At 36.4% G+C, this 11821-nt stretch overlaps 2 protein-coding genes across 18 annotated transcripts in view; one reads left to right on the top strand and one right to left on the bottom strand.

Annotated features, from left to right (window-relative positions):
- Positions 1–928: 928 nt before the first annotated feature.
- LOC105145853 (steroid receptor RNA activator 1) lies at positions 929–3038 on the top strand. Of its 5 annotated transcripts, none has more exons than XM_011055720.2 (4): positions 929–1112; positions 1246–1373; positions 1441–1994; positions 2073–3038. In XM_011055720.2, exons 3-4 carry the CDS (start codon positions 1469–1471, stop codon positions 2282–2284), a joined length of 738 nt encoding a protein of 245 aa, XP_011054022.1. In that variant the 5' UTR covers positions 929–1112; positions 1246–1373; positions 1441–1468; the 3' UTR covers positions 2285–3038. The 5 variants fall into 5 exon arrangements, with proteins under 5 accessions (XP_011054022.1, XP_011054021.1, XP_011054020.1 ...); XM_011055719.2 differs by having other exon boundaries at positions 1230–1373; XM_011055718.2 differs by having other exon boundaries at positions 1227–1373.
- The window catches only part of Tet (tet methylcytosine dioxygenase-like), a 64760-nt gene continuing 55963 nt past the window's right edge, over positions 3025–11821 (bottom strand). For 11 of the 13 annotated variants that reach the window (XM_087411004.1, XM_087411005.1, XM_087411006.1 and 8 more), the window contains one exon: positions 3025–11787. In XM_087411004.1, coding sequence (XP_087267130.1) covers positions 9174–11787 — 2614 coding nt within the window. In that variant the 3' untranslated portion in view covers positions 3025–9173. The remainder of the gene's footprint in view (positions 11788–11821) is intronic. The other 2 variants (XM_087411007.1, XM_087411008.1) reach the window with 2 other exon arrangements.

Below are 11821 nucleotides of genomic sequence, written 5' to 3'. Positions count from 1 at the left end.
GTCGACTTGAATCTATTGTGTAGCGTATCATGAATAATTAATGTGACCCCGAATGATCTCACGTATTTATACACGCAGTTGAACTCAAATAATTTTATTTATACAAGTTATTTTTTCGAGTTATTTCGACGAGCTAATTCGAGCAGCTTTATAGAAGAAATGAGAAATTGTAGAACTGTCGAAAAATAAGAGTAATTCTTGAGGAAAAAAAATTACTCACGACGAATAAAATTGAATTTATTTTATAATAAATTTATTATCATAAATAAACTGTCGAAAAATAAGAGTAATTAATTCTTGAGGAAAAAAAATTACTCACGACGAATAAAATTGAATTTATTTTATAATAAATTTATTATCATAATTATAATTTATATCAGCATCTGATACGTGTATTTTATTTTTCTTTAATTATATAAGTTTCATTTTTTTAACGGAAACTCTGAAAGATTCAGCTATGAGTTTTACAAATCATACTCGTGAAAATATTGTGTGATCATTGATCACAAACATTTTATTATACCTACTATATAATGGATGTAGAAAGTCTAAGGACTTCTATTTATAAATGGATAAAATAAAAAGAAATAATTGTTCCTTATACAATTCTCTGTATATATTTTTTTAGCATTATAATTATGCATAAAAAAGTCTCATTACGTCTCAAATGTACGCATTGATGATGGCTAAGAAATCTACACACTAAGGAATTGTGTTAAGGACTCCCATTTTTAAATATGAAGAAAACGAAATAATTGTTCTTCAATTCTCTGTCTATATAGAAAAGTTCTTTTTCTAAAAAGAATATAATTAGTTCAAATTATAAAATAAGTGACAGAGAAGTCGCAAAGGATTTCATGTTCACAATTGAGAATTAAAAAAAATTTTCGAAGAGTTTATATTTAACAAATAATTATGAAATATTATCCAGCGATCGAGTAACGTCCGTAATTGACGTAGGAAAAAAGAATTATCGCGTCAAGAAATTAATAGATATCTAAAAAGATTATTTTGTTGTAAATGCGAAATGTGATGTCCGTCTCGTACGATATAATTTCGTGTTGAGATTTGAAAACGGCTAACGGCAGTTCCAGACCAGACACATGCGCGAGGTATTTCGTTATGTCATAGTATAGAAAATTAAGAAAAAGAGAAAAATAAACAAGTATCGAATGAATGCATGAGAATTTTTTTCTTAATATTAGCATACGGCATATTGTTTAAAGTAGGACCATCTGTTCAAAGTGAAAGTGCGTCATGTATATCATCGCTGAAGTTTGACGGAACTTGGTGTTTACTGACAAGACTAATGAACGAAAGGAGAATCGTGAAACAATCGACATCGAGGAATTCACCTACAATAATGTTCTTCCGTACGTATACACATTAGAGATAAAATTGATTTACAATGAAATTGTTGACTGCATTTTTTTTTGCCAGATGTTGAACCTAACCTATAAGCGTGGGAATGGAGGAGGTTCCTGCCTCGTCCTCGTCGAGCGACGTAGTTTCTAGTCAGAGATCATTACCGTCTACTCACGATGCCGGATGGAATGATCCACCGGAATGGGCGTTGTCCTCGCAACATAATTCATCAGGGATATCCACCAGGAGACTCCTGAACAAGCGAGTGGCATTTCCGCTATCCTCGCAAACCCCTTCTCCAGAGAAGGCTACTGTTTTGCCTGCATCATTGAATATGCCTCCTACTTTACAGTCTACCGCAGTTCCCACGATAACCACAGCTCCTCACAAACCTCTTCTGGCTCCTACCGATAAGGACTATGCAAAGACAATAAAATCAGATGACAATTTCGATAAAGATCAAGCTTTGACAGAAATTTTGACCAGTTTAGAATCTGTGATGATGGAGCAGAAGATAGAAGAGAACAAGGTGAAGGAAATACAAAAACGATTAGATATCATGAAATCTAATTGGCTCGAAAACAAACTGAATGATACAGTACAGAGAAATATTTTGAATATATCGAAAGGTAAAATCGTTACATCCATATGTTAATATTATGTATCGTCAGCATGATAAATATATTTACTGTATACATTTATAATAGTTGTATATATATCTTCAGCACTGCTAAGGAAAGACGTTAAGGAAGCCGATAAAATCCATGTTACTCTTATGATGCAACATGCAACTGTTTGTCGTACTTGGATGCCAGCAATCAGAAATATAATATTTGAATTAAAAAAGGAATCTGAGAAATCCAACGTCCTGCAATCAGAGCAGCCACCTCTGTTATTTGTTGACTCGAATAAAAACTGATTTTTTTTTTATCAAAAGTAAGCATAAATATCATAAATATATAGAATAACGATAAATATAAGAATTGAAATAATTTAAATATATAACTAATCTGTGCTTCGCGGGTTTTCTCCATGTCTTGGTCCATTCTTGATGTGCCAACGTTTCGTGGGCCTTGCAGTCCACTTCATCAGGGTGAGGAGCAGCCTGATACTCTCCTCGCCCTGATGAAGTGGACTGCAAGGCCCACGAAACGTTGGCACATCAAGAATGGACCAAGACATGGAGAAAACCCGCGAAGCACAGATTAGTTATATAGAAAGCACCCATGGAAGCATCAAGAAGATTAATTTAAATATATATTTGTTTTTTGATATGCCTATATTGCGTATGATATTTTTGCAGTGAATGCAAACAATATTTTAATATAATAATATAATAAATTTTTTCGAGTCTTCAGCAAAAGAAACACAGATGGCACAGTGTAATGAATCATTTTATCTTTTTAATATTGACATTATAAATATAATAATGCAATGATTCACATTGAAATGCTTTATATTTGATGACACAAGTCAATACAGATGTCGTTACTCATGATTGAATGTTAAAAAAAAAAAGAATAATATTTGTATCACCAATGGAAAGAACTCTGTTTCTCATACTGTGTTATTTGTCTCTTGTTAGAAAGTACTTATAATATTATATAATTGATTACCGTTTATTACAGGAAAATTATTCTAAAATAAAAATGAAAGCAGTTGTATTCATAAAAGTTTTTTGTATTTTTCATTTCTCTCTTATGTATATTCACAAAGGACAATTACATCTGTCTTACCACATATCTTTGTCTAAATGTATTCTTACGTTGATAATAGTCATCGATAGCTAAAATCAATTATTTTTTATTACTTATATGTATCATATACTCACTACTGTATTCTAAGCATACTTCAATCTTAAGATGGACACATCCATGCATCCTGAACGAAATTTATTATTAACTTGAAACTGCCCCTTGTTTATTTTTTCGCCCGTGTAATGGGTCTTTTATACCATTGCTTTCAGCTGTCTTCTACCTTCATCGTTTCGAGAACTTTGTGTCGCGGCTAATGCGCGCAAAAGTGCTTTACAAGTTATGGCTCTTAGAAAACTTACATTTATAACTTACGACCACTTCTTTAATCGTCAATATATTAAATTTTCTTCCATTCTTCGCGTAAATAAATATTCATAAATACATTTAGGGGAGCGACGACGTGCGTGAAAGCTCTCTCGACTATCTTTCATTCTCTCTTTCACTCTCTCATTCTTTCTCTCTCATACTTACTCTCATTCTCGCTCTCGGGAAGAACGTGTCTCGCCAATTTCGCGAGAAACTACGAATCCGCCGAGAGATAATCACATTCTCGCGCGTCCCCGCCCAAATTTCGATTTAAAATTTCTTCATGGCTTTATCCAAAAATATATATACATATATACGGTCGGTGTATACGTAACGCTACACCCTTACAACGTACATCTTTACGAATTCGGGCCACAAATTTCACCAACGAACCGTTTACTAGATCACCATGCGTTTCTTTTTTTTCTCCCGCTTCTTTATCATTGAGCGATATCCATAATCACGCAAAGGAAAGTTAACATTCGGTTGTGATCACGCGGGTTAATATTAACCGATGTTAACCTGAATTTAATGAATGATAGCCACTTTCATTCACTAATTTGCGTTTTTAACAGCACTCCGTTTCCCCGACAATTGATAGATTATAAGGCGTGTAAGCGGATTTCGCGGGACATATACACCGACTTGTTTGCTTCGTTTCGCTTTGTTTTTTTTTTTCTTTTTGCTTCTTTATTGTTACACATCCATACGCATGCTACGAACTATTTAAAAAATTTGCTCTCGCACTTTCGTTCGTTCTTCTTCAATCGCTACGTTCGTTCTCTGTTTTTTTTTTCTGGATTTTCTCACTAGTTTTTTCGTACAAAACAAAATGACATCTTTTTGGCATTGGAAGAAAAAATACACTCTTTAACGTTTATCTCTTTCTTAATCCGCCTCTCCCCGTCCCTCCTCTTTTTCGCTAATTAATCCCTTTATGGATCAGATTTCGGGTTTCTTTTTCTTCCTTATACAGGAATCTACGCAACAACTCGCCGAAGAATCGCGCAAGTATCTCGTTTAACGATTTATTAAACAAATTTCATTACGACATTCTATTTGAAAGAAATATTTAGCTTTATTTTGATAGATTTGCGCCAGCTAATAACGAGAAATATCACCGTTGTTGAAATACCACCATTGTCATTGCGTATCAGCCTGTATTTCGGACAGTTCATTATTTCTTTTCGCTCTTCGTGATAATATTGATTATTGTTATTACAAACGCCTCGCTTAATTATTTAATACTATTTTGGCATCGTCGAACTGTATAATTTTCGAGTTTCCGCTTTGTAAAAAAGTTTCTTTTTTTCCTTCAGCAAGAATAACGCATCTCTTAGGACGCATCTACTTATAGACAGATTGGAAGTTTCGTACGATGGTGTCTCGGGGTGCATTACGTGGCTAAGTATAAATTTTCGGAAGTCGATGTGGAATTTTGATTTCTTTTCACGATTGCACGCGGTTGCATCGGACGTCGCGAGAACTTACTTATTTTCTTTATCGCATTCTCGGCGATCGATCCATCAAGTCTTAACGTGGCTCGTGATTCGATCTTCGTCGCGCGAGAGAGAGATTAAGGATGCAAGCTTTCCAGCAAGAGACACAGATGACACAGTGTATCACAGTGAATCATTACATCCTTGTTGCCAATGTTAAACGAAGATGATTACTTTGTCACGCTGTGTCGCTTGGTGGGAAGCACCAAAAAGAAACAATCCTTGTTATTATGCGAAGAATAAATCTTGAAATACCCGCGACGTCCGCTAGATCCGAGAATGATCGTCACGAAACGCTTAATTAATTGTAACTTGGACAAAGGCGCCTCGTTTTATTGTATTGTCATTTCTGGCGGAATACGAGGAGGACAATAGCATCTCGCTATACATACATTAAGAAAAAAAGGAAAGAAGAGAAAAAGCCATCGGGGGGGGGGTGGAGCCCGATGCTATTCTACATTGTACTCTCACTACCGTCCTTGCTGCTCTTATCTAGAAAAATGGATCGGTGTATCGAGCGGTTTATATATATGCTTAAGCGAAAGAAACGAATCACGCCCGAAATTATCTCGTCCCGTTTTACCGTATCTATACACGTGGTTATCACGTGAAGAGAAGAAGTTGTAGCGAACTTAAGGAGAACAAAGATACGTTCTTTTTTTATTTATGTTTCTCATTTATGTTTCAAGAAGGAATCAGCATATTGAATTCGATATCAGACGTACTGCGACTTTTTCATACGTCTGGATGGGTGGCTTAGTTATCCTTGATAAATTTTTAATTTATTCAACTATTATAATATAAAAATTCCTCGTTTTATTTATTCGTCTCCAGTAGACTTTACCCTGAACTTTGTGAAATTGCGCGAACCGAGAGACAATAAATTCGAGATAAAATAAACCGAGAGAATCAAAAGAGGACTACGTTTTTTTATCCTAGGCGATTTGTAAGGTTCCGAGCAAAAAATCGACGTGACGTATTGAAATTTTTTACGTGTTACAATAGAAAACATCGATCAATCGGTGCACGGGAAGTCAGACAATCTCAACCGAAAGTCGAACCGCCAACTTGCCGAAAATAGAAAAAACGGTAAACAGTACCGTGTTCTCAAACTTAATTAATAAATATATAATATACATTAAATTAAATTACATTACTAGTTATTACTGTTGCCGATATTATTATTATTATTTATTATTATTATTATTATTATTATTATCACTATTACTATTACATGCGATAACTAATGAATGATAATATATTAATGATTCCTATAATACTCCAGTAGGCGAGGGTTGGTCGCGTCTTGCTTCTTTCTTTTTTCATTCCACCGATTTGCGAACGCAAAAGAAAAGGGACTCGACTCGGTGAACACGAACCAAAATCAAAAGCTCGCCCTTAATTCACTCCTCGTTAGCTAAAATAGAAATTTCGCGTCTTAAAAATCGTACTACGCTTATTTAAGGGATCGCAGACAGAGATATAGCGAAAATAAATAAATAAGTGGACCTCCTCGGCTACTAATCCTGCTGGGAGTTTCTGCTCGCCTCGACTTTTCTCCAGTCAGTTCTCCGCGACAGGGTATCTTTACTTACGTACAACTCAGTTTGCCTTCACTGAAGGCAAACGATGAATTTCGCGGCAACGAGAGCTGCTCTCCGGAAAGTTTTACTGTTCTATTTATTGACTCTTGCCATTGCATTATTGATTAAACCCTTACGCTCACCTAGCCCAACGTCACATTCGAGGAAAGCACCCTTTAAACTCTGCCATCAAGGTGACATTCCAGGCTTTTGATAAAGAAACATGGCGAATCCTCAACTGCCAATTCTTTTCGGAAGAGACCCGAATTCTGAATGACAGTGATGAAAAAAATATGAAAAATGTGAAGACAAAGAAGGCGTGAAATCCTGGTCACAATTAACATTATTAGGAATAACGACAATGGAATGTACATCGCGATAATCTAACGAGAGCATAATGAAACTAGGAAGAAAAGTGATCTTCATTCAGGATTCTTCCGGACTTGGAAACTTTTATGAATCAGAAGCAAAAGCCTAGATATGCCACATCAAGAAGCACCAATCTATCGTATCGAGATCCTCCGAGAAAGTTTCCATGATGACAATGGACATTTGATCCATCGGAAAGCACACTGCCAGAGGCCACGTCGATTAGCCCTGAACGTTAAAGATTATTAGCAGGATCCTGTTGCGAAACTTTGTGCTGCTCGCAACAGACTTAGACTAATAGACGATTAATATATATAAATAAGATTGAGAACAATAGAGAAGATAATGGATAAAGAGAAGATAATGGATTACAAATCGAATCTTTTCGTTTCTATTGGTTCAATAATAATGCGTCAAATCTTAGAAAACCGATCGAATTCCTTTTTGTCGCACCGAACCGATTGACCTCTCGACTACTTTTCTTTCGTTTGATGAGATATTAGATACGAATGTCATTATCCGTATTAAAAAATTAATTTTTATGAAAAATTAATTCATACAATCATCATCCTAATAAATTTACTAAATTTTATTGAATAACGTCAAATTTTGTTGCAAACGACAAGCTAGCATAAAATCGCACTATTAACTAATTGTTGTTCGAGTAAAAAGGATCAAACAAGGTGGAGCAAGCAATAAGGGAAGAACGTCAAGAACTGACGATGAAGACAACACCTAGCGTATCCAGCATATACCGCCGACCATTAGATACACCTCTACCTACGCGTCACGTGATTGTTAGATAAATGCTTTGTACTCAGCCGACCCGAAGGGCGCATGGTTAGTATTATATCGCATGCCACTTGAATTAATCGTACTTAGTACTTAGCTATGATGAGTACAAACACGTAAATAAATACGAGAATAAGAAGCGAAATGTACAAAGGCTAGAAATCAGAGATATACATTACATATCATTTAATTAATTTAAAGATTTGAGATCATTGTGTTGTGTGTCGTCGTCTGGATTTTTTTTTTTAGGATTGTGCTTGGACTTTCGCGAAAAATAGTTCAATTAACAAATATAAAAAGGTATTCTCGAAACTATCGGCCCTTTCTTCTTTGACTTCGACAGATCCAAAAAGAAATTTGGAATCTACTGTCTTTGTTAGAATCCGAAAGAAATTCGGATTTAATTGAAACGTTACGAGATATCGATTCATCAAACACGAGATAAAAATATTAATTTAATTAAAACATTATAATATAATATATAAATATAATATAATAATATGATATATAAATGTAATATTATATATATATATTATTACAATATATATAAATAGATAATATTAATAGAGAAAGTCTAGGCAAAATAATAATATATAATATAATTACATATTATTAATATATATAATATTATATATTTTATATGACAAATAATATTTTACCTGAAGCTTTCTTTTTTAATTTTATTTCTTAATTTTATTTAATTTGGATAATCGATATTTTTATGCAATATTCATGTACATACATGAATATGATTAACCAATTTTTTCCTTTTACTTTTTTACGAAGTCTCTAGAAAGGTGACGATAATTCTGAGATCATGTCGTGCAAGTTTCCTTGGGTACCTTGAAGTGCATATACGTTCAATATGTGCTTTTATGTATACGTGTGATATCGCGTGATTCATCATCTAGACTTCGACTAGCTAGTAAGATTACAATTCTACCAACACGAAACCGTTATACGTAGCGATATTACTTAAAGTGTACAGGGTCAGAATACGAAAATCTTCGTATCAAAGTCTTCACAAGGCGTAGCTTTCATCGGAGCTTTCCTGATACATCAATAGCCTCGATCATTACCATTGTCTCGATTTTGCAGCCTCTATCTCGATTACGAGAGTCTCTTTCGAGTTCAACTCAGTAAAAAGTCAGTATAAAACGCGAGCCCCAACAAAGAGTGATGCAATCACACTCGGCGAGGCTTTTTTTCAAGCACGTTTTTTCGCTATGTTTAAATCTTGCGTAAAACTCGAAATAGAAAAATGGCAGTGCAAAGTGTGTGTTTCTCGTTTTCGGAATAACTAACTATAACGATAATAACAATATAAAGCCTCTCATGGTAAAGTTGCCGCCTCATCATTTTATCCTCGATCGGATTTGTCGCGATTCTTCTTCAGGATCTTGTTTCTCGAATCCTTTATAGCTGATTCGATTTTTGGTGATGGCATATTTCAATACAAGCTTCGGTCATCGACGATCGAAGCTGTATCGTCCAACCTCGACTCATCCAATCGCACCACCTTCTTGGTATGGTCCAGTTATCATACATGGATGCATTGGGAAGAGCGTTGTCCAAGTCATCGTGGTGTAAGTAGGTGATCTCATCATGAACTGTGAACTGGGGACATTTGGAATGTGCGAAAGTGGTGGAAGTGGCGTCATTTTTTCGTTTGTTGTACTACCAGGACTTGTTGCGGTAGTTGGAGTCGATGGATTGGTTGTCGACACGGACGCATTGCTAGTTGATGTTGTGATACCCAATTTTCGCAGTCGCATCTTTTCCTCCCATTCCTCCCAACCGTGCTTGGATCTGTTTAAATTGCGATGTTGATAGAACACCAAGCTAATTCTAGTCGGATTGAGTCGATTGGGTTTTCTCAGTGCAGTGGTGGCATGCATCTCGTGCTTCGCACATTCGAAGAGTACACTACCATGGCTTAAGGCAATCGCAACACCACCCATTTGAGGATCTTTAAAACATTCCTCATTCTCAGAATAGTCCGTTATTTCACCAAGTGGTTCTGCCTTCGGAGGAGGCTCTGGCAGGACCGGGAAATAAGGCGTCGATCCGTAAATATCCCACCGCGATGTATCCCACCTCGTCCAGCCGGAATTCAAACCTTGATACGTAGGGTTTAAACCTTGATACGGATATTGAGACGAATGGAAGCAACCTTCACGTTTTGGTTGTTGATAGAATTGTTCCGGTGTTTGATACGGGGATTGATTATGGTTATAGTTGTAACCTTCCCATGAGTTCGTATAAGGTTTCTCGAACACTGGATAGGGTGGATATCCGTACTGAGGAAACGTATGGTGATTTAAACCAGACATAGCATGGAGATCTTGTTTCACTTCATCAGTCCATGCGAGAGAATTCGAATTGGATATTTCTTGCTTGTTATCATAAAATCCTTCTCGCAATTTATCTTCCGTGCAACTGTCCTTCAAGTGATTAGATATACATCCGTTTTGGGCCGTGTTGCTAGATGGAGCGTCCGGAAATATAGGTTTGGAATCTGGAGGTTTTAAAAATGTTCGGGTCAAAGGATTTGGATAAGCATTAGGTTCCGCAGATAAATTCTGATTGGATATCGTTCGCGAGGGTGGTCTTCCTCTTGGCACTCGGAATGGTGATGGTTCAGACGACGTTTCCCAGGCAGTTTTAGTTTGGTCCGATCTTGTTAGTTTACCGACCCAAATCTTCTTGTCGCCCATCTGCTGATCAAATTGATGTGGATTTTTGACTTGATTAGAACACCATGAATTCGCCATATTCCAATTCTGTGGGTAAGAAACTTGATCGGAAGATGGCGATGGAGGATGATTGCTAACAAAGGATTTTGCTTCCGATTGTCTGTGCGCATGATAAATGGATTTTCGCTGATCATTCGACGAGCATTGCGCGTCATTTCGTTGTTCTGGCAAATGCAAGGAATTATGTCCCAAAACATTCGAGTTTGGAGTTTCCATAGATTTATGATTACTATTTTCCATGTAAGAATATAAATTTGACGTGTTACCATCGTAATATTGATTATGATAGTTAGAATTTACAGATGGTTGCATTTGTTTCGATGGAGATAGATGTTGCATCCTATTTGCAAATGTTTGTTCAACTTGTGGCCTCAGTAATGGCGATTTTGTAGAGTTTTCAGCATCCATGTAATTTTGTGTCATTGTATCCGGGTATTTCTGCGAATTAAAATCTCCCGTATATTTAGGAGATGTTAATCTGAATTGATTAGTGACACAATCTTGATTTATATTACGTACATGAACTGGCGACTGATTCATCTTGGATGGAATATTTCGATGTGTCATCTCCATGCCGAATGATGGATTGAGGGAGCCGAATTTTGAGGGAGAACAGTCATTTTGTCCGTTGACAGAAGCAGCGTAAATTCCAGAAACCATTTGATGATCGTAATTATTTTCCATGTTTGAATGTTCCAATCCTTTTAATGGAGCCATTTTCGGATCCTGAGACGTTGTGGTACAGCCCCTGGGTGATACATTATAAGACACCTCTCCTGATATGTGCGAACGAGGTGAAACCGGATGAATTCTAGGTGAACTTCCATAACATCCTCTGGCTGAATCCACTGTAGAGTTGGGTAGATTCCTCGAGCCTGGTCTGTGTTCTTCTTGAGAAACGGTACTTCTGGGCCTAGTATCATCTAAACTGGTACTGTCTGGATCCACTTTGATGTCCCTTTCTAAACCACCAAATGAAGGATATTCTCCCCATGAATTCAACCAATTATTTTTACGCTGTTCGAGCCAGCCGTTTCGATTCCACTGTTGCTCACCTTGATATGCTCCCCATCCTTGGTACATGGACACCGGACTATCTAAGACCGTGGATGATACCTGAGAGCTCTGCAACTGCGCGTCAATTCCCTCGAACATGGGTGTCATCTCCAGTGTTAACTGCGATTGTAGCTTAGAAAAATCTACGTGTCCCGAACGTCCGGAATCAGTTATTTTTTCCGTCATAATTTTGACTGAATCTTTTTTGCTGGTCTGAATATCCGATTCATCTTCTTTCCTTTTTTTACCATGACGTCTACACGGTTGAAGAGGTACCGATCTAACTCGAACCTCGCATGGATATCTAAACAAAAAGTAAAAGATATGTTTTATGTATA

This window comes from Acromyrmex echinatior, chromosome 11, assembly GCF_024713525.1.
Source record: "Acromyrmex echinatior isolate Ae372 chromosome 11, ASM2471352v2, whole genome shotgun sequence".
Classification (NCBI taxonomy): Eukaryota; Metazoa; Arthropoda; class Insecta; order Hymenoptera; family Formicidae; genus Acromyrmex; species Acromyrmex echinatior.
The sequence above is the reverse complement of the archived record's forward strand: the minus strand, read 5'-3'. Positions and strand labels throughout refer to the sequence as shown.

Excerpts from the sequence above, each read along its gene's own strand:
- LOC105145853 (XM_011055720.2), top strand. The coding sequence starts at position 1,469 with ATGGAGGAGGTTCCTGCCTCGTCCTCGTCGAGCGACGTAGTTTCTAGT. Across the intron at positions 1,995-2,072 it reads TATTTTGAATATATCGAAAG|TTGTATATATATCTTCAGCA; the intron begins GTAAAATCGTTA and ends CATTTATAATAG.